At 40.7% G+C, this 23654-nt stretch overlaps 1 protein-coding gene across 1 annotated transcript; it reads right to left on the reverse strand.

Annotated features, from left to right (window-relative positions):
• Nucleotides 1-1348: 1348 nt before the first annotated feature.
• On the reverse strand, nt 1349-22450 carry RTCB (RNA 2',3'-cyclic phosphate and 5'-OH ligase). The gene is made up of 12 exons (XM_052639677.1): nt 22300-22450; nt 20711-20789; nt 18164-18231; nt 16881-16980; nt 14686-14842; nt 12920-13076; nt 10822-10981; nt 9392-9567; nt 8422-8610; nt 7617-7727; nt 5908-6027; nt 1349-2455 (listed from the first exon to the last, which is right to left on the reverse strand). Exons 1-12 carry the CDS (start codon nt 22390-22392, stop codon nt 2348-2350), a joined length of 1518 nt encoding a protein of 505 aa, XP_052495637.1. The 5' UTR covers nt 22393-22450; the 3' UTR covers nt 1349-2347.
• Between the last annotated feature and the right edge of the window lie 1204 nt (nt 22451-23654).

Raw genomic sequence — 23654 nt, forward strand, 5'->3', positions numbered from 1 at the left:
TGCTAAAAGCAATTTTCAGAAATAGGAGAAAGTTACTTTAAAAAAGCAAGAACAAAATAGGAAAACCTAAAAAAAAAAAGTTATCTTGTATGTAAGCTTTTAAACGTTATATGAAGATCAAGGTTATATGAAGATGGGAGCATCTTAAGATCTGCAAGATTTTACTTCAATATTTGAATCTTCAGTTCCTTGTTGCTCCACAAAACATTTCACAAAATTAGAAAATCAGTGAGTGTTCATATTTTATGTCTCATGAATTGGTCTTTGCAGACAGGAATGACACAGTCCATCATCAATGTGTGAATGTCAGTGCCTTTTAAAATATTACTGATAAACCTACTGACTTTAGAGGCCTGAAAAAGATGTGCACAGTAAGACTCATTTCATGCCTGGTGAAACCAGACAGTCTCTTATCAAAGTGCATTCCCAGCTGTGTCCATGCGCCCAAGACATGGGGAACATTTAGAGCAATAAAAACAGCTGGTTACTTCAACTTTGTTTGAACATTCATTTTTAAATGGCTTTTGCCTGAAATGAGAAAATGACATCTTTAGAACAAGGAAAACAATGTTTAGTTTTCTTTTTGAACTCAAAATATTAACTATTACTTCCCAAGGTCATTAATAGGGCCAAATTTGGGAGAAATGCTACATATAAGAAAAGCTTATAATACAGAAATGTCATGGCACAAACCATTTCTATTTCTCTACCTCATTTGCTCCCCTCTCCCCTCCCCAGAGTGACTTTCAAAATGTCCAATAGGATGTAACATATGTACTTTGGATGATCGGCAGCATTTCCTGCACTAACATCACAGTTCTGGAAGCAGACTTTGCTAAATGACATCACTGGGGAAGCCCAGTTAGAGGGAGTCCACACAGATACTCACTGTTGCCTCATCTCTGGAGAGGAGAACCTAGCACCTGCCAGAAGCCTGTTTCTCATCCTCAAACGCCTTCCAGTGTCCACTGGATCCTTAACTCACCTGTGCACAATGATCACTGGTCCAACCCAGAGGCACAAGTAACATATAATTACTGCATTAAGATGACTAACTCATTGGTAACTTTCAAACTCTAAACCCATTTAAGTTCCTGAGTGCTCAGAGTAAAGACATGCTATTTCATGTCACATTTTTTCAGAGGAAGTCTGCTTTTCTCTAGCTAGCATTTAGAAGATACTCCAATGGGGGATTTTATTATAAGTTGAGGGATAAGTGTTAGAAAAGAGTATTTTAAGGCGCATCTCTGAAAGCAACCAGGGAGAAAATCAGAAAACAGCAACACTGACCAAAGTGAATCAACTAGAAATACTGTCCTAAGCTATGAAACATTAAGCATGAAATATAAACAACATACTACAACTTTATTAGATTTTTCCATTTTAGTGTCTGGACTCAACTGTGGCCTCAGTACCCTATAAATTAAACATCTTCGGGTGTCACAGTACATAGCACCTCATCTGATTAGGTGGCACAAGACTAGTCAACCTGTCAACACAGAGTAACCATTAGCATCACAGCTGTGGCCATTTGATGTTTTATAATAATTCAATCGCAAATGTAAAGATACTCAGTATTTTGTGGGGGTTCTCTGATGCTGCCTTGTAAGTTATTATTCAAGAAAAGTCTATCTGACCAGGCCTAATTAATGACAGACACCAGCTGATGCCATTTTCTACAGGTAAGTCAAAACTCTGCCTTATATTTAGAACGACAAAGGTAACAAGTCTATGAAGAGATATTTTCTTTTGGGTACCCATCCCTACACCTCCACACACATCCCCCCTCTATAACTTGTCCCATTATCCATCTGTTCAACATCCTTCTTTGACCCATTTGTCTGCTCCAAGTAAGAATAGTATTTAGGGTTTTGCTCAGTGCAGGACAAGATGGTATAAGAGTGGATAAGTGGACAAAGTGACAGAAGGGAAAAAGACATTCCAAAATCTTCCTATTTAATAGAATGTTCTTCACAATACCTCACAGGCTGGAAACAGAGGGTGGTGTAAAGAACTTCATTCTGATGAAGAAAGACTTGTGTGACTGAGTAAGGCAGTTTCTTGACTTAGCCTCACTCCCTATCAGATTTTTCTAAAAATCTGTGGGATAATCAGGGAGGAAGCATATACATTTCTTTCCAAGTGGGGGCAACATGACTCCTCCCAGAAGGAAAGTTTACAACATTGATTCCAGAATTGGAAGCTGACCCACTAGCCATTTTGGAATAGGCAGCTAGAGCTGCACACCATGGAACCTGTCAGGAATCGAGTCTGATGTCTGAAGAGTATTTTTGTCCACTTCCACTTCAGGGAGGGTCAGTGGTGTCCGGTGGCCGTGGTCAGGGTTCTATCCTTTGATTACAGCAATTGGCCTCAGTTTAATGGCCTTCTTGCTGATTCCGGCATCATGGCAGGTGTTCACCACATCCGTCACGTTCTTATAGGACTCAGGGGCCTGTAGGGGTGGAGTTAAACATTGCAAAAGTCTACTTAAAATGGAATCTTTCAAAGTATTAATCTCCACTTGTAATTACAGATATGCACATTCAAATAGCACTGAGTTGGGTTTGGTTTTTTTTGCCTATAAAATAAGCAAAGATTTAAAAGACAATTAAGTTCAGTGTGGGTAAAGGGGCAGTATGATAAACATTCTCATCTTATTTAAAATTTTCTCTGTATTTCTCTAAATTTCCCCAAAGAATGTATGTCATTTACATAGTAGGAAAAGCAGTACATGTAACTGAATAAAGCACATACACCAATATCCAACTGAAAGGAAATGTATCAAATGATTCTCTTAGTGGTAACTGTCTTTGGATGGTGGAGTAATTAACAATTTTGATTTTCTCTTATTATATGTTTCTATAGTTTTCAAAATTCCTGGAATGAACACATAACACCTTCACAATAAGGAGAGGTTATTACATTCACATATGTAACTAACACTGTATTCATGCACGTGTACATGTGCATATATACATACACATACACACAGTTTGTCTCTGTGGTTTCTAGTAAGGCCTCCCCACCTTCCTTCAGTCTCGCCACCAACAGAACAAACCTCTTCACGCACACCTTTCATCTCCATGCCCGTCAGCACAGCAAGCTTGGAACTCTCACTGAATCCCATGGGGCTGTGTGCAACCCTTTCTGAAGGCCCATCTCTCATTCCGTTCCAGTTCCTGAAACGTTTCTACTATGACCCCTGAAGTCCTTTTCACTGAGTCAAAGGCAAACGAATTCTTCCCTTCTTGTTTAAACATTCCCTTTGCCTTCTTGTTCTTGCTGAAACATGGATCTACCCTGAGGCTGTTACTTCTGCCTCCAACTTTCTGAAGTGGCAGCTGTTTTCTCTCCCAAACTGGGTCATGCCATTAGGCTGAGAGGTGGGACAGGTGTCCCTGCTCTTCACAGTTCCTTTCAGACCACTTTCCCTCCTTTCTCCCAGTTCTGAATTCTGCGGTCACCATTCATGCCACCTACTATTCTTCTTGCTGCAATCTATCTGCTAGAGTCCGTTCCCGTTGTCACTTGAAGATTTCCAGCTCCTGGGCCATCCTCAGCCTCTCCGAGTATAATTCTGAACAATTTCAATATCCAGGAAGAGGATCCTTTCAGTACCTGGTTTCCTAGTTCCTTCATTGCTGCTCCTTCGATGCTTACCTCAGCCATTCACTCCCAGAGTCATACCCTAGAACTAACTAGTCATCACCAATGCTTATAGCTCCCCCAGTCTCAGCTCCCAACATCCCACGTTGGTGAACACAGCCTAGGTTTTCACCTCCAACAATCCTTTAAATCTCACGAGACCTACAATCTTTCTGCAACCCATCAACAACCTTGATTATCTATCTTTCATTGTGCTGTACTTGCAACCCTGACTAAAGGAAACTCAACATCTATTTCACGCCTCCACCCATAGAGTTGAACTTAGCTGAAAAACACCCAACCACTGAATTTAAGTTCAAGTGGATCCTTGACACTGTCCTGCCAATCACCTGAATGTCACTAAGCCAATCACTCTCTCTTAAATGATGATTTCATCATACCTGAGCTCCTAGCAAAGACAAAACCCCATGAGACCTCACCTCCTTTCATTTCCTCAGTTCACTTCAGTTCCGTTCAGTCACTTAGTCGTGTCCAACTCTTTGCAACCCCATGAATTGCAGCACGCCAGGCCTCCCTGTCCATCACCAACTCCCGGAGTCCACCCAAACCCATGTCCATTGAGTCGGTGATGCCATCCAGCCATCTCTTCCTCTGTCATCCCCTTCTCCTCCTGCCCCCCCTCCCAGCATCAGACTCTTATCCAATGAGTCAGCTCTTTGCATCAGGTGGCCAAAGTATTGGAGTTTCAGCTTCAACATCAGTCCATCCAATGAACTCCCAGGACTGATCTCCTTTAGGATGGACTGGTTGGATCTTCCTGCAGTCCAAGGGACTCTCAAGAGTCTTCTCCAACACCACAGTTCAAAAGCATCAATTCTTCAGCGCTCAGCTTCCTTTATAGTCCAACTCTCACATCCATACATCACCACTGGAAAAACCATAGCCTTGACTAGATGGACCTTTGTTGGCAAAGTAATGTCTCTGCTTTTCAATATGCTGTCTAGGTTGGTCATAACTTTCCTTCCAAGGAGTAAGTGTCTTTTAATTTCATGGCTGCAATCACCATCTGCAGTGATTTTGGAGCCCCCAAAAATAAAGTCAGCCATTGTTTCCTGTTTCCCCATCTATTTGTCATGAAGTGATGGGACCAGATGCCATGATCTTCGTTTTCTGAATGTTGAGCTTTAAGCCAACTTTTTCACTCTCCTCTTTCACTTTCACCAAGAGGCTCTTTAGTTCTTCACTTTCTGCCATAAGGGTGGTGTCATCGGCATATCTGAGGTTATTGATATTTCTCCCGGCAATCTTGATTCCAGCTTGTGCTTCCTCCAGCCCAGCGTTTCTCATGATGTACTCTGCATATAAGTTAAATAAGCAGGGTGACAATATACAGCCTTGACATACTCCTTTTCCTATCTGGAACTAGTCTGTTCCATGTCCAGTTCTAACTGTTGCTTCCTGTCCTGCCTACAGGTTTCTCAAGAGGCAGGTCAGGTAGTCTGGTATTCCCATCTCTTTCAGAATTTTCCACAGTTGATTGTGATCCACACAGTCAAAAGCTTTGGCATAGTCAATAAAGCAGAAATAGATGTTTTTCTGGAACTCTCTTGCTTTTTCAATGATCCAGCGGATGTTGGCAATTTGATCTCTGGTTCCTCTGCCTTTTCTAAAACCAGCTTGAACATCTGGAAGTTCACGGTTCACGTATTGCTGAAGCCTGGCTTGGATTTTAAACATTACTTTACTAGTGTGTGAGATGAGTGCAATTGTGTGGTTGTTTCAGCATTCTTTGGCATTACCTTTCTTTGGGACTGGAATGAAAACTGACCTTTTCCAGTCCTGTGGCCACTGCTGAGTTTTCCAAATTTGCTGGCATATTGAGTGCAGCACTTTCACAGCATCATCTTTCAGGATTTGAAATAGCTCAATTGGAATTCCATCACCTCCATTAGCTTTGTTCGTAGTGATGCATCCTAAGGCCCACTTGACTTCACATTTCAGGATGTCTGGCTCTAGGTGAGTGATCACACCATCGTGATTATCTGGGTCGTGAAGATCTTTTTTGTACAGTTCTTCTGTGTATTCTTGCTACCTCTTCTTAACATCTTCTGTTTCTGTTAGGTCCCTACAATTTCTGTCCCTTATTGAGCCCATCTTTGAGTGAAATGTTCCCTTGGTATCTCTAATTTTCATCTCCTCAAGGATATTTCTATTAGCAATAGTAACAACTGCTGTCTCTGTATACTGGCATACATTATGAACAGTTTTATGCTGCATACTTATCAAAATTTCACTTACCTCTTCCATTACCAGCTTGGGTGAGGCAACACGGATCGCAATTCCCATGTCTGCCAATTTGTCGAGGACATCCTGGAAATCTAAATTACGTCTTGACTTTGCTCGGGACAGGGCACGGCCCTAGGTTGGGAAAGGAATGAACTTCATTTATAAATTATGTTCAATCCCAGCGATTATTTAAACCCTTAGGATTATATGCTTTTTCCTTGACTTCTTTTTAAACTATAAAAAGAATTAAAAAATAAGCTTTTCCTATTTCATCAAGCTTATAATGTGCCTTTAGTTGTAAGATTCATCATATCTTTGTGGAAAACAAATTTGCATTTACAAAGCATTTTAAGATTCAGTTTTGTGTTTTTGATCACTATTATCAAGTAAATACAAACATGTTCATTTAAAATTGTAAATGATAAGTCTATCATCACAAAAACTTTATGCCATTTGTGATTTAAAACAGTTTCTCAGCCTTAGCACTTACTGACATCCTGGATTAGGTAGCTGTCATACACACTGTAAGACATTTAGCAGAATCTTTGGCCTCTACTCACTACATGCGAACAGCAAAATTCCTCTCCCTGACTGTGACAATAAAAAATGCCCTGAAACATTGTTGACAGTGTGTGAGGGAAGATGATTTTGATCACTGGGTTAAAAATTAGGAGTTGAGAGGCAACTGGAAACAAGAAAGGGTCAGGAGAAAATAGTGCGGTTTATATATATATATATATATATATATGAGGGCCTGTCCGGTTGAAAAGATATCCTAGACAGTTTCTATTTTCCACTCCATCACCAGCTAAAAACGTTGACGGCTTAGAAAAGCAGTTAGAAAACTGGTCTAGGGGCCAAATCTGGCCTACTACCTGTTTCTGTAAATAAAGTTTTATTAGACACAGCAAACCCACTTGTTTATGTACAGTTGCTTTCTACTATGATGGCAAAATGGAATGGCTCCTACAGAGATCTTCTGGCCCAAAAAGCCTAAAATGTTCACTGTCTAGTGCTTTATAGAAAGTTTACCAACGCCTGGCTTAGAAGAGGCAACATACTGAAATAGGTGAGCAGTCTGCACACAGGTCCTGATTTGCAAAATACGGCATTTCCTCCAGATCTTGAGTGGATCTACTCAGTAAGGAACAAGTTGTGCTAACGGCTAGGTCTGTAAATCACTGAGAAACACTTGAGGTAAACTTGCATCAGGTTAAGTTTTATCAGTTATCCTAGTGTGACAATTTCTCAATCCGCATTTTGTGGATTCAGAGTTGAGGAACAGTCCCTAGCCATACAATGAGCTCACTAATGTTGAGATACTTGGTGACCTCAGTATGTATTATTAGACAGTATATATTCTGGGGTTAAACTCATGTAGAAAACAAGACAGATCCAAACCTTAACTTTGTTAATGTTCAACCAAGGGCTTCCCTGGTGGCTCAGACAGTAGAGAGTGTGCCTTCAGTGTAGGAGACATGGGTTCAATCCCTGGCTCTGGAAGATCCCCTGGAGAAGGAAATGGCAACCCACTCCAGTGTTCTTGCCTGGAAAATCCCATGGACAGAGGAGCCTTGCAGGCTACGGCCCATGGGATCACGAAGAGTTGGACATGACTGAGCGACTTCACTTTCACTTTCAATATATTTACCCTCAAAATGGAAAGCAATGACTACACTGAAGCGAGTTTTTCTAAGTGAGCTTCTGTTTTCATAACTCACCGCTCCATGACAAGTTGTTCCAAAGGTTTCAGTCATGCCCTGCTCAGTACCAGTAAGAACATAGCTACAGGTTCCCATGGTGCCACCAATGAGCACTGGTTGTCCGGTAAGCTGAGGAAGTACACAAATCAAACATGTTAACATTCAGAACTGCATGAACTTTCCATGCCTGCGATTTAAATTTCCTCTTGCACTAAAGGACTGTGGAGAAGCCTGGGCCTCTAAATGTACTGCTCTCACAACTACATTAAGACAGTATTTTGATTCTCTCATAACTGAGAGGTAAGGGTAGAGGATGGGAGGGAATATTGAAGACCAGGAAGATAGAAGACAGACCGAAAGTAAAAGCAAAACAAAACTCAAATGTGTAGGGCAGAGTTTTTAGGAAGAACCATCCTGAGTAAGCGTGGCACTTGCCCTCTCAGGCTTGTTTCCTGATCTGTGAAATGGCTGGTTAAGGGTCCTTCTAACTTGATCACAGCCAGATATCAAAAGCAGAAAAGGAATGAAACAGACTGAGTTTAGTCTTAATCCTGTCTTCTAATCATTCAAAGGCCTTAAAAAGATAATCTTAATGTATCTCAATGGAGCTGAATATTCTCTGTGCAGCATTGTTTAGACAGCACACTGCAAGCACAGATGAAGGGTGAAGTTGTGCTTCAGAGAAGACTGGAAATCACTGTTCTCATGGATGACAGACTGTTTTCTTTTCACAATTGCTGCTTTCCTGTTTAAATTCGTCCATATTTAGAACTGTCCAAATCATGCCCCCACCGCTTAAAACCACAAATGGCTCAGTACGTACTTGGTAATCAACCGCAATGAGGGGATGGTGAGGAGGGAAGGCTCGGGTGGACCCCTTCCTGTGTACTAACAGAGTCCGCTCCTTCCCGTCCACCACATGCTGTTCTACTTTGGCAATGTTGTGAGAAACATCATAGATCACGTGCAGGTCCAAGTCATCAGGGGTTGTGTTGAAGACCTTGGCAAAAGCCTAAGAGAGAAAGCTTAATGTTAATAGTGGCCAGAACTAGCTCTTCAGAACTTATTGATTCTGAAAGCTCTGTTCCTGAAGGGAGTGAGGGATCTAAGAGTTCAAAATTAGCAAAATTATTAATCTTCATGTAAAGGACAAAAACTGTCTTTAGACCACAGAGCAAGTTTCACCGAATAAATTGCAACTACTCTTGGGACTTCCTTGGTGGTCCAATGGTTGAGAATCCACTGGCCAGTGCAGAGAACGCAGGTTCGATCCCTGGTCCGGGAAGATCCCACAAGCCACAACTATCGAGCCCACACGCCTAAAGCCTGTGCCCTGCAACCAGAGAAGCCTCTGCAAGGAGAAGCCCGAGAACCGTAACTGGAGAGTGGCCACTACTCCCTGCAGCCAGAGGAAGCCTGGGAGTAGCAGCAAAGACCCAGCAAAGCCAGATTCTTTCTTAAAGAAACCCTTTGGAGGAAAAAAAGATTACAGCTACTCTTGATCTCACTCTTCAGAAGTGCTTCTTCCTCAGCCTTCTGAATTTTAGGGAACAGGACTTCCACTCTCTCCACCGCTCAAGGCAAATTCTAGGAATAATTTTAGCTTCTCTTCTCCCCACGCCTGACACCCTACTGAGTGAGCTTAAGGACACGACAAAAACTTGGACTCTTTGCCAATATTTTGAATATCTATTACACAACCAAATTATATAAGCTTTGACTTAATTACACTGTTTTAAATCATTTAAGTTCATCATATTTAACTAGGAACAGCCGAGCAGCTTCAACTGTACCTGACGGGTTAAGAAGGTCATGGAAGAGCGGTTGACCCAGGCATAGTTCCCAGCTGCTGCCATTCCCTTCAGGTAGTCCTGACCCTCTGGGGAAGCGATTCGAGCACAAGCCAACTGACGGTCGTTGACTATAATCTTGTCTCTCTTCATGGCTTTTTCCATAGCCACAAGTGCATCTGAAAGAAGAGAGAGCAAGTCCAAGTCAGCCGGCTTCCCCTTTATAACTCAGATTTACTGCAGAGAGGTAGACTATATTCAAAGCCACTCCAAGAAGAAACAAGTAAAACACAACTTTCCCTTTAAATTGTTTCTGAGCTCACCGACTTGTTGGTTAAGATGTATTTACGGAGAATCTTCTGTCAGAGCTATCTGACACAATGTATGTGGACTCCAAAGAGAACACCTGCTCTCTAGGACTTGTAAGGGGAACAGAGGTGTACAGAATTAACATCATGGTCTGAGTTGCTCTTTTCCTGGCATATGAATGAGAAGTAGTAAAACATGTATTTCTATCACGGCTTTTGAAAATAATTTTCAGTGACTTAACCTAAAAGAACTGGAGGCAAGTTGCTAGATCTTCTGTATGCAAATCGAATTCATGATAAACTGTAGAGAAGTACTGAGTAGAAAGTTCAGAAATGTTAGTCAGTGCTCCATACACCTGCTAGACAAAATACCCTAAACAGGCCATGTTGGGACAAATCATTTAATTCCCACAGAATGAAACGTACATACAAGGATGAACCATAATTGTAACTCAGAGTTTATAATTTCCATGTGCCCATATAACTTATCCTATATCCATAAACCCTTTCACACATCCTACAAACCATCCAAAATGACCTTTATTTCCCTGCCTCCTGCTTTTGTTTATGCTGTTTTCCGGTCATGAATGTCCTGCACATATGATTGTTCAAATGTTGTGTGTCTATGAAGTCACCCCTAAAATCTTTTACCCAAACATTCTGCCTCTTTCATAGTATTTTATCAATTACTATCTTTTGTCTTTAGTTTTTCTTTTTAATAAACATGAGATTATCTCTCTCATAAGATGATCTGATGGCAGAGTCCCTGCTATCTCATCACTGAATCCATCATAACACCCAATCTTGATAAATCTGCATCTATCATAAATTCTACAATTTAAGATTTTTATTGCTCTTTCTTGGTCAGATAGTAACAGTAATCTGTAGAGTAAACATAAAAAGTGGAGCTTTTACAACACCATACAAAATAATTATTCTCACTTTTTTCCAACAAGCAAGTTAAGGCCTAGTGAAGTTAATTTGTTCAAGGATGCGTTGCCAGTGAGAAAAACAAGGGTAAAAGATGACAAGTAAACTTTCAGCACTTTCTCCCTTAAACTTCTATATGGTTCCCCATAAAATGTACTTTTTAGCACCAAGCCAAAACTTGGGTCCAGAATATACCTGTGGCGACTTGGTGGCCCAAGCCTCTGCTTCCACTGTGGATCATCACACACACCTGTCCCTTATGGTCAATGCCCATTTTCTTAGCAGCATACTCGTTGAAAATCTCATCCACAACCTGGATTTCTGCATAGTGGTTGCCTGCTCCCAGAGTCCCCAACTACAAAAGTGAGAATGTTTGATAAAACAGCAGCTACTCTGGATTGAAAAAATCCATTTAAAAAGCAAATTGGTAGAAACAATCAACAAAAAGATAACCACACAAATAGTGTTTTATATAATAAAGAAACTTCTAAGCTTAGAAAGGTTTCATTTATTTCAAGTAGTATTCCACACAATTAAAATAGCATACAGCAGTTCCTGCAGTTTATTATATCATTATTTGCTTGAGGAACAACACAAAAAGCTTCATCAACCAAAACTCAGACCATCAAATAGCTCACAGGACAATTTAAACATCATGGAGAGAATGGTCAAATTTTGGGATGAACTCCTCTTGAGAAACCTATATGCAGGTCAGGAAGCAACAGTTAGAACTGGACATGGAACAACAGATGGTTCCAGATAGGAAAAGGAGTGCGTCAAGGCTGTATATTGTCACCCTGCTTATTTAACTTATATGCAGAGTACATCATGAGAAATGCTGGGCTGGAGGAAGCATAAGATGGAATCAAGACTGCCGGGAGAAATATCAATAACCTCAGATATGCAGATGATACCACCTTTATGGTAGAAAGTGAAGAGGAACTAAAGAGTCTCTTGATGAAAGTGAAAGAGGAGAGTGAAAAAGTTGGCTTAAAGCTCAACATTCAGAAAACGAAGATCATGGCATCTGGTCCTATCACTTCATGGGAAATAGATGGGGAAACAGTGGAAACAGTGTCAGACTTTATTTTGGGGGGCTCCAAAATCACTGCAAATGGTGACTGTAGCCATAAAATTAAAAGACGCTTACTCCTTGAAAGGAAAGTTATGACCAACCTAGATAGTATATTAAAAAGCAAAGGCATTACTTTGCCAACAAAGGTCCATCTAGTCAAGGCTTTGGTTTTTCCAGTGGTGATGTATGGATGTGAGAGTTGGACTGTGAAGAAAGCTGAGCGGCGAAGAATTGATGCTTTTGAACTGTGGTGTTGGAGAAGACTCTTGAGAGTCCCTTGGACTGCAAGGAGATCCAACCAGTCCATTCTGAAGGAGATCAGCCCTGGGTGTTCTTTGGAAGGAATGATGCTAAAGCTGAAACTCCAGTACTTTGGCCACCTCATGCGAAGAGTTGACTCATTGGAAAATACTGTGATGCTGGGAGGGATTGGGGGGAGGAAGAGAAGGGGACAGAGGATGAGATGGCTGGATGGCATCACCGACTCGATGGACATGAGTTTGAGTGAACTCCAGGAGTTGGTGATGGACAGGGAGGCCTGGCGTGCTGCAATTCATGGGGTCGCAAAGAGTCGGACACCACTAAGCGACTGGACTGAACTGATGAATGCTGACTCTTACACATCACTGGAAGGATATATCCCATAATTGGAGCTAACAGATGATTTAGGGACCCAGAAAATGGCAGTGCAACAAGAGTCTTCAGAGGTTGCCTAGTTTTAACTTTTATCTCAATTCTCACCTAAGAAAACAAGACCCAGAAGGCAAGAGACTTGCCTAAAGTCATAGTCAATCAGTGGCAAAGCCATTACAATTAATGTAAATTTCAAACATCTGGTATATTTTTATCTCATGGACACCACGAACTGAGAAGGTATCTGTTTTCAACTTAGATGCTAGAAAACTTTCAGCCAAATCTGTAGATTGTCAAAGTTTCTACATAAGCAATTTTGGTATATATTTTAAGTCTTATAATCGTATTTCATTTTCTTCCCATCCATTTCTAATTCATGACACCTTGTTTTATTTTATGAATATGTGCAAGCTCCTGACAGCTTTTTAAAAGAGTAAGAATGAAGCATAAATAAAATTGTGTTCCTTTCAATGTACTCTGGAAAATGCTGGGGATATACTCTCCACACATGGAAGACGTCCCCTCCACCAAAATAAAAAAACAACATGAAAAAAATGAATGTCTCCCCTCCAAAGTGAGTGTTACCTGGGGAAGGCCTCTTTTTTTAGCCCTGGCTGAGACTTTATTGGGATCAGCTTGCAGCATCCTTCCATACTCCTCACAGTGCTCCTTGTCCTCTGCCCAGGCATAGCCTTCTCTCAGGGACCAGTCCACACCCATCTCCAAGGCCTCCTCCAAGTCTCTGAGTGAGTAACAACGTGAAGGTCACTTCACAGCCAAGGCAGATCAAAACCTAAGAATGACCACATCTCAAAGGGCAGAGGAAAGCACTACGTTTATTGCCTGTGCCTCAGGCAATGTGTGAGACATAGTTCATGCTATTAGCAATTTTAGTTTTTTGAGGAAAGCAGTTTCATAGATAATTTAATATTAAAGTACTAAATACCACACTGGAGATGATTATAGTTCTTCACATTTTTACAGCCCCTCATACTTTTCAAATTTTATTTACCTCTCTGATCCCGAATTCTGTGATGCAGTGATTAAGCAGCCACAGAAAATTTATAACTATAACAACAATCATTATCTACCACCAACTTTACCATTGTTAACACTAATTTTTCATAGTAACTTATGAAAAATTACAAAGAATAAATAAATCTCAATGTCCTCAGGCAACATAGGTTAAATTTTAAGGTTTATTCCTACCTTCACAGAAGTACTACCTAGCTTTAGAGTATCTGCATTTTGAAGTTGAGGTGTATACACATTAAACCCCTAGAAGGAAAAAGCTCTCATCTTCACCTAAGGTCCAGCCCTCTTTCAAAATATTATCAGGAGCAATTACAATGATCAGTGTGCCCTCCCCACAACAGCTCATTTCAAACATTACCTATTAGGACAAAATTCCTGTCAAAAATATTTGTAAAGATGCTTGGAATTTATCAGATGTTCCAAGTATGCTTTTCAAAGTGGAACTGCATGTCAGGGACCACATAAAATCATAAAATAAGCATCTTCCAAATGTATCAGTTTTACTCTAAGTGTTTTTTGGGGGGGCTGTGTTTTGCATTTTGGTAAATAGGAATTATATATAACAGGAAATAGCTAAAACATTTTAATATTAATGTCTGTACATGTAACTGAATAGAACACAAAATTCATACAAATTTTAAAGATAAAACAGAAGATATTAAAGAGGTACACTTACTAAGCACACCCTGCAAAGTGTAAGGTGCACAGCTTTACACGAGATATGACACACCAATGGCCACTAAAAGGCCACTGCAGGGTAGTCCTACATGGAATTCTCTACTTTGGAAATACATGAAATCGTAGGTGAGGGACAAACTCAGGGCTATCACCCAAAAAGGAAGGTCGTCAATAAATACATATTCACTGACAAAGGACAGTGGTGTTCAGAATATAACCTCTGAAGCCAAAGGATCCTTGATGTGAATCCTGACTTTACTTACTAGCTTATTTACTATTATCTCTTTAAACCTCAGTTTCCTTTCTTGTAAACCAGGGATAATATTAGCATTATTACCTACACAAAATGATACACACATCCACCACCACACAATGCTCTGCACACAGGAAATGCTCAGTAAACATTAAAGACTATTATTCTATTTAGAACTGTATGTCAAAGGCTGTCACAATGAACATGAATTGACTAATGTTTCTAACAAACGTTATAGACCTCATGCTTAAAAAAAACAACTCATTACACTTCCTGAAAAGTGACTGAACAATCCCTATCTCCTAAATGTCCTACACTGGAAATGAACCTAAGGATCATGTGGTTATTATCTCTCATTCCATATATTGGAAACTTTTGTTCTTACTTGGCATTCATCGGGATGACACCTTTTGACCCCACTCCCACAGGAATGTGGTCAAACATAGCTTGGGCAAGTTGCTCTTTCACAGGCTGAACATCACTTTCATCTAAATTGGTTCTCAGCAAGCGGACACCACAGTTAATGTCAAATCCGACACCACCTACAAAATAGAGAAAAATTAAGTCAAATATTAGCAAAACCAGGTGTTTAGGCATTGTTACCAGTGGTTACTCACTATGCATAAAGGGTTTAAAAGATAGCCACTCTTAAAGATAACTGTTTTAAAGTAGCTGACAAAGTAGCTAACAACAACATAATTTAAACACATACTAAAGTACTCTGTGGGCCAAGGAGGCAAAAATAACCATAAGTAACATTTAGACCAGAGATTAAAATGTGAATTATGTGCTTCTCTTTTTTTCTTGGTCAATCTTATCAGGGGTTCATGGATTCTATTAGTCCTTTCAAAGAACCAACTTTTGACTTTGTTGATCCTTTCCATTGTATATTGTTTCATTAATCTTGCTCTTATTTCCATCTTTCTTTCTTTCTTGGGTTTAATTTGTTGTGCTTTCTATTAACTTTTTGAGATGGATGCTTATATCATTGATACTGTAGCCTTTCTTCTTTTGTAATCTGTGCACCGAAGGCTGTGTATTTCTATTCAAGGATGGTATTAATAGTAACAATTTTTAGACAAGTTATTTTAAAAATTATCATTAGTTAAAATTATTTTGTAGTTTCCATTATGCTTTTCTTGACCCATGGGTTATTTAAATGCATACTGCTCAATTTATAAACATATGGGGTTTCTTCCCCTTAGTTTTTATTGTTCACGATTTCTAACTTAACTTCCACTGCAGCAGGATACTACTCTTTGTATCAGTGGTTCTTAGGTATGGCCCAGAGATCATATCATGTCTTTAGGATTAACTGTATAACAATGCTAAGACATTCATTAGCCTTTTAAATGCATTCTCTCTACTGCACAGTGAAGTTTTCCAAAGGCTACATGACATGTGATAACATGTTTGCTGTGAGGCATAATGAAACATGGAATGTGTCCTTACGTGTTACTGTTTTAAACTTTTTCAGTTTTAATTTCCAGTAAGGTAAACATCAACAAAAGCCTTTGAGACTAACCTTCAATAATTTTAAGAATGTAAAAATGTCTCAAGTCTAAAGTTTGGAAACTGCTACTCTGATTTCAAAACTTTGAAATTTGAGATCATCTTTGTGGCTCAGTACATGGTTTAGTTTTGGTGAACATTCTATGTGCACTTGAAAAGAATGTGTATTCTACAGTTCTCGGATGCACTATAATGTGGGTGCACATACAATCACATCCGTATCTTAGAGGTTAAGGTGTCAAGTCTGTAACAGGGTTATTTGCATCAGCTGTGTCCTTAAGGACAAATTTGCCATGACCTCAAAAGAAAAACTAAAAGTGCTAAATATTGGGTGCATGTACTTGCACTTTTTCCTCTGGATCTTAGCCTCACAAATTTTTACCGTCTCAACAGTTTTCTTATGGTTTCAACAGACGTGTTTTGGTTTTGTTTTGAAATTTTTAGACAGTTTTTCTCATTATTCTTGGCAGAGGATTGCTCTAAAATGATCCTGTCCACCAAAACTCTCAACATATAATTTGTACTTTCATCTTTTTTTTGAGCAAAGATACTACTTCTGGTCTGAAGTATTTTCAGTGAAAGCATACCACAGCAGAAAAGCAGTGTACAACTAGAAGTGGATGATAATGACGATAATGAGAGCAGATGCCTATCAAGTACTTCCTAAGTGTCTAGCTTTGTACTAAGTATTTTAGCACAGCTTAATGCATTTAATCTTCACAAAAATATTATGTCATAAGTAATATCATTAGCTCCAATTTGCCTAAGAGGTAACTGTGACACAAAGAAGATACACTAGCCAGGGAAGTCTTTTGGTTTGTTTTGTAGCCAATGTCTGAATAATGCCTGGCACAAAGTAGGAGCTCAAATAGTTTTAAATAAATATATGCTTTGTTTGATATTTTAATAGCCTCCAAGTGTCCACAATTAATCCTCTCAGAAAATGAAGAAATGATAGAACATGATGAAGCTGACATGCACACACAAAAAGCAGCCACAATCTATTCTGGAAAGGCTATGATTCTGAGAAACTACACGCCTGACAGCAGACGTGCACAGCGACCTTACCTGGGGATACCACTGCTTCAGGGTCATTCATATCAAAGGCTGCCATATTTCCAATAGCAAACCCATAACCTGAATGGACATCAGGAAGACCGATGGATCGCTGAAAGAAAATCAGAAAAAGAAATACAGCTTTCTCCATCTGGCACTCTGACAGATCTTACTCTAAAACAGACTGGGAATTAAAACCTTCCCCAAATCAAGATTCTGTTTTGACGAAATCTTCTCTATTGGTAGAAACTGGGTATAAAAATTCCTAATCATAAAGCTAGATATGGCAGGAAAGGCTTTTTACAAAGTTTGACCACTGGGACTTTCCCACTTGCAGTTCAGCGAAAAGACAAAAAAATCCACAACCTTCCCCACCCCCTCAAATCCTGACCATTAACTAAGAAAACTGAAAAGAGAAACGCCTCAGTACAACATGATATAGAACCACACGCTGATTTTAATACTATTACATTTTAAAGATGATGCTTCGACACTGACAGATTGTGGTCATGTCAGGTTGACAGGAGTGAAATGCCAGATTTACAAAGGTTCTCAGTGTTTAAGAAATAAGACAAATGTAACACATCTGATGGAATGAAAACTGTACACTGTCTACATGTGGGGCCTAGGGAAGTATCCTGACTCAGAAAGAACGGAGATCACAACATGGTAGGGATACGTACAGACACCTGAACTCTTCCTTAAATGTACAACCCACGTCTCTTCATTTCTTCCCCCAAGTGCTGAACACAGTAACCTGCATCAAGACCTCAAATCACGTCTGCCGGATTTAACATCGGCCCCTAGTGGTGGAATCCGAAATGCAGACTCGGGTAGGGGGCCCACTTGTATCATCCACTTCTATCCACAGCATTGCCACCAGCCTCCTTTTCCAATCATACCCTCACCAGCTCTATTGTGCACCTCTCTCCCTTCCCTCAGTCCTAACCCTTATACTTCTTTCCAGTCTTCCTCCAGTTATCCTCTTGAATGCGGCCACACTGAAACTTTCACTGGTGGCACACTAATATAAGAATAATGTGTACAACAAGAAACAAGAGAACGAAATCTACTCCAAAGGTTCTCAAACACTTACAGATTCTGGCCAAAGGCAACCAGAAACTGAGATATTCCCCAGATTCAATTATTTCTTTAAATTTCACGGTTATTTCTAGATGTTTGAGGGTCACAGTCTAGATGATACCACTATCAGCTAGGCATGGCCATTCATCTACTTAACAAAGTTTTAGACTAAAAGAAAATATAAGTGATTAAAGCTCTGAATATGGACTCACATGAACAATCCCAGGCAGGGCGGCCACATTGCCAATTTGTTTCATGGCTGGCAGGAAGCCACCAACACCTGAAAACAAAATTTCAATATGAGAAAAGTGAACACATTTGATTTTTGGTAGTTCAGTTCAGTTCACTTACTCAGTTGTGTCCGACTCTTTATGAGACCCCATGCACTGCAACACGCCAGGCCTCCCTGTCCATCACCAACTCCCGGAGTCCACCCAAACCCATGTCCATCAAGTTGGTGATGCCATCCAACCATCTCATCCTCTGTCGTCCCCTTCTCCTCCTGCCCTCAATCTTTCCCAGCATCAGGGTCTTTTCAAATGAGTAAGCTCTTCGCATCAGGTGGCCAAAGTATTGGAGTTTCAGTTTCAACATCAGTCCATCCAATGAACACCCAGGACTGATCTCCTTTACGATGGACTGGTTGGATCTTCTTGCAGTCCAAGGGACTCTCAAGAGTCTTCTCCAACACCACAGTTCAAAAGCATCAATTCTTCAGCACTCAGCTTTCTTTATAGTCCAACTCTCACATCCATACATGACTACTGGAAAAACCATAGCCTTGACTAGACGGACCTTTGTTGACAAAGTAATGTCTCTGCTTTTGAATATGCTGTCTAGGTTGGTCATAACTTTCCTTCCAAGGAGTAAGTGTCTTTTAATTTCATGGCTGCAATCACCACCTGCAATGATTTTGAAGGCCAGAAAAGTAAAGTCAGCCACTGTTTCCCCTGTTTCCCCATCTATTTGCCATGAAGTGATGGGACCAGATGCCATGATCTTAGTTTTCTGAATGTTGAGCTTTAAGCCAACTTTTTCACTCTACTCTTTCACTGTCATCAAGAGGCTCTTTAGTTCTTCTTCACTTTTTGCCATAAGGGTGGTGTCATCTGCATATCTGAGGTTATTGATATTTCTCCCGGCAGTCTTGATTCCAGCTTGTGCTTCTTCCAGCCCAGCGTTTCTCATGATGTACTCTGCATATAAGTTAAATAAGCAGGGTGACAATATACAGCCTTGATGGATTCTTTTTCCTATTTGGGACCAGTCTGTTGTTCCATGTCCAGTTCTAACTCTTGCTTCCTGTCCTGCCTACAGGTTTCTCAAGAGGCAGGTCAGGTGGTCTGGTATTCCCATCTCTTTCAGAATTTTCCACAGTTTATTGTGATCCACACAGTCAAAGGCTTTGGCATAGTTAATAAAGCAGAAATGGATGTTTTTCTGGAACTCTCTTGCCTTTTCAATGATCCAGCGGATGTTGGCAATTTGATCTCTGGTTCATCTGCCTTTTCTAAAACCAGCTTGAACATCTGGAAGTTCATGGTTCATGTATTGCTGAAGCCTGGCTTGGAGTATTTTAAGCATTACTTTACTAGCATGTGAGATGAGTGCAATTGTGCGGTAGTTTGAGCATTCTTTGGCATTGCCTTTCTTTGGGATTTTTGGCAGAAATATAGTCAAACTTTTCTAGACTGGATCAAATGAAGGGGTAGTGGTTAATTCTACAACAGCAAAGTTTTCATGAGTGTGTTTGAGATGAAGTGGGAAAGAAGACGGCACACACACAGGAAAGCAGTGAGGGCAACCAGACTAATTATGAAACATGCCATCAGTATTCTGTGCAGACCATGATGGTTGCCTACAAATACTCTACTTGGAGTTGTAAAACAAAATCATTACACATTATGTTGTCAATATTAAAAAAGCATTCTTTTAACTGTTCATAACATCAAAAAAAAACAAACACTAGTTTTACTCTAAATGACAAAGAAGGGCAATTAGGAAGTGTTGTGAAAACACTGCATGGAGAGTCAGGGGATCTGGGGTTGTAATATCAGCACATCTTTTTAGACAAGTCAGCATGCCCTGGTGAGACAGAGGTGAAATTATTTTAGGTTTGTTGACGGAAAAAATAAAAGGGTTACAACTAGATTTCTATTTCACCATCATCATCAGAATGGTACACATTTATCTCTATATCTCCCAGTAGTCTCACAAGATAGGTGTGATAAACTCTTTTTTACAGATGAGAAAGTTTAGTGAGACTAAAGGTATACTGACTTTGTAATTAGACACAACTGGATCTGAATTCTGGTTCTGTCACTGAGAAACTATAGCCCTGGATGAACTAAAATGACTTAACCTCACGGAGCCTTGACTTTAACATCTGTAAAATGGAGATATGTTCCTCTTAGAGTTACTCCAAGAATTACATGCCATAAGCTATGTAAATGCCTGTACATTTACATAGTAAGTGCACAGTAAATGGTTGCTCTTATCGTAACTGTCAGAGGTTAGGTGCAAAACCAACCAGGTCTATCCAGCTAAAGTGGATAAAGCTAAAGTGGATCCACCTACAAGCCCAGGTGGCCAAAAATGTGATCACGAAAAAGTAACAGGCTTTTGTCTCACTTCAAGTCTTGATCATTCCTCGATAATACTTCTGTATTTTTAAATTATAATTATTTGAGTTACCACTTTCAGGCCACAAGGTACATACTAGCTGTACTACCACATGTAAAACTGTATAATTTACGTACCACCACCTCGACAGGCATTCCTTAATTCTTCAAACATTAATTTTTCCAGAGAATCATTCACATAGAAAACTCCTTCAACCTGGTATCAGAGAAAAGGAAAAAGTATGTCAGAGCACATGGACCTGATATACAAGTACTGGATAGAATACACACACTGCAGACAATATTTAGTCTGCTTTACTCTTCATAAAACATTTTCACACTACCTTAAATAGCAGACAACTTCTTACAAGATGTTCCCATCTTTAAATATATCTTTAAAAGGTATTTTACAATATTCCACAAATCATTTTGTTTATTCTCCTACTCTCATAAGCCACATTTAAAAGTTCAAGAGGTAAAATATTTTGTGTGCATGTGGGATTAAGAAAAGTCTTCCAACAATGCTCTCACTAAGGCCAAAGGTCTCAGTATTCTCGTGCTTCTAAAACATCAGTAGCTTTTGAAAAAAAAGAATCAAAAACTCAGATCTAAACAGACAAATGCAATCATCTGACCTAAGCACACTTTTTCCGTGTCTAAGACAACAGCATACTACACTTTACTGTCTTCTGTTCTGATTTACAAATCTGTACTTATGTAAACAGTGAATTAAAAAAAGCTTAGTTTTACAATCTGTGTAATTTTAAGAGAATAAAAAAGCTTGATGATAGATGCACACACAAGACAATGGAAGATATACTTATGTAACACCAAAGGCGAGAACATGTTAATCAGAGATCAAATATTATGAAGGATCTGCCAAGGATCCTGACAAATGCCTTCTTTCTTCACTTTAATGAAAGACAGTAAGCACAAATGGCAAGGAAGCCCCAAAATAACAGAGACCAGGTTTTAAAACTCTCTAGTATCAGGGTTCCAAGTCTTCGTCGGGAATACATCATCCTGTCAGACGAAGAAGACATCAACTGGACACCATGTCTTAGCTGAGCTTCTACTAGGTGAGTAAAGGAAGCTGTGCATCCGACTGACCCTCCAGGCCCTACTGACAAGTGCCTGTGAAAAAGACAACACCTCGCCCTGTGACCTTTCTCGTCTGTTTCGAGAATAAAGACTGTCCTATTAAAACTCTGCCTGTCAATTGAAATTAAAAAAACCCACAAAGAGCAGTACAGTGAACTAAAAACTTGGTACAGTGAATACAGGTCCGTAAACGTTACATAAATGACCAGCATGACTCAGAGGAGCGGAGTTTGGCCCAAGCAACTCTACTCCGGACTGGCTGATCACCTAGTGGAAGACCACTGCTGTCTCCAAGGCTCAGGAACGGTCCGTTTACCAGACTTCTGTGTGAAAACGCTTCGCAAAGGCCAGTTTCGTATTTATGTGGATGCGCTGGACGCATTCCGCTTTCTTCACCCTCACTGTGCCGAGACGTCTCCACCGGAGACGTTAGGTCTGCACGGATGAAGCACTCACGGACCGGAGGGGAACTTGGGGTGGACGCCGGGGACCTGGAGGAAATCCGTTGGCGGCGGGACGAGGCCGGCCGCGCGCGCTAGGGGTCTGGAGGGGTTGGAGGAGGCCCCGCCCGGTGGGCAGGGAGGCGCCGCAGACCCCCAGCCACGGGCCCTGCTCCCCCGCCTCACCTGCATGTTGGGCACGAAGCCCTTCTTGATTCTCCAGCAGTTCTTATTGATCTTTTCCAAGAACTGCAGCTCATCATTATAACTGCGACTCATGGTGGCGAAAACTCCCGGCTTCGCTTTGAGGAGCCACTGGCCGCGTTGTCCCGCTGACTTAAACACCGCCTTCTGGCACTCAGCGCGCAGGCGCGGCCGGTTTCGCAGCAGGGTGGGCGACGGCAACCGCCGAGGTTCAAAATTTCTATCAATCGCGCGCGCGCGCTCTCTCTTCTTCCTTTGCTGGTTAAGATAGACCATCCTCTAGCGTTTATCTTTGTGGATGTTAACTAGTCATTCTCTATCAGGCTAAAGCTAAGCTAAATCTAGTACTTTTTAGTGTGATCTAGTTATCTTTCGTTTTAGAAGTGCTTTTCAGCATTGGACAGAGAGCCTGGTAGGCTACAGTCCATAGGGTCCCAAAGAGCGGGACACGACTAAAGAGTCGGACACGACTGAGCGACTGAACTGAACTGAACTGAACTGAACTGAGCAACTTCACATTCACATTCAGCATTGAAAAACGCACTGAGTCTGGATCAGGTCCAGTTGTTCTATGGAATCATCTGCTTGGAGTTTCAGTTCAGTTCAGTCGCTCAGTCATGTCCGACTCTCTGCGACCCCATGGACTGCAGCACGCCAGGATTCCCTGTCCATCACCAACTCCCGGAGCTTATGCAAATTCATGTCCATCCAGTCGGTGATGCCATCCAACCATCTCATCCTCTGTCGTCCCCTTCTTCTCCCGCCTTCAATCATTCCCAGCATAAGAGTCTTTTCAAATGAGTCAGTTCTTCCCATTAGGTGACCAAAGTATTGGAGTTTCAGCTTCAGCATCAGTCCTTCCTTTTAAATATAAATTTATTTATTTTACTTGGAGGCTAATTACTTTACAATATTGTGTTGGTATTGCCGTACATCGACATGAATCCGCCAGGGGTGTACACCTGTTCCCCGTCCTGAACCCCCCCTCCCACCCACCCCTCTGGGTCAGGACTGATTTCCTTTAGGATGAACTGGTTGGATCTCCTTGCAGCCCAAGGAACTCTCAAGAGTCTTCCCCAACACCACAGTTCAACAGCATCAGTTATTTTGAGCTTGGGGTTTACACCCCACAAAAGCAGAGATATTACTTTGCCAGCAAAGATCAGTCTAGTCAAAGCTATGGTTTTTCCAGTAGTCATGTATGGATGTGAGAGTTGGACTAAAAGAAAGCTGAGCACCGAAGAATTGATGCTTCTGAACTGTGGTGTTGGAGAAGACTCTTGAGAGTCCCTTGGACTGCAAGGAGATCCAACCAGTCCATCGTAAAGGAGATCAGT

This window comes from Budorcas taxicolor, chromosome 5 (genome assembly GCF_023091745.1).
Source record: "Budorcas taxicolor isolate Tak-1 chromosome 5, Takin1.1, whole genome shotgun sequence".
Classification (NCBI taxonomy): domain Eukaryota; kingdom Metazoa; phylum Chordata; class Mammalia; order Artiodactyla; family Bovidae; genus Budorcas; species Budorcas taxicolor.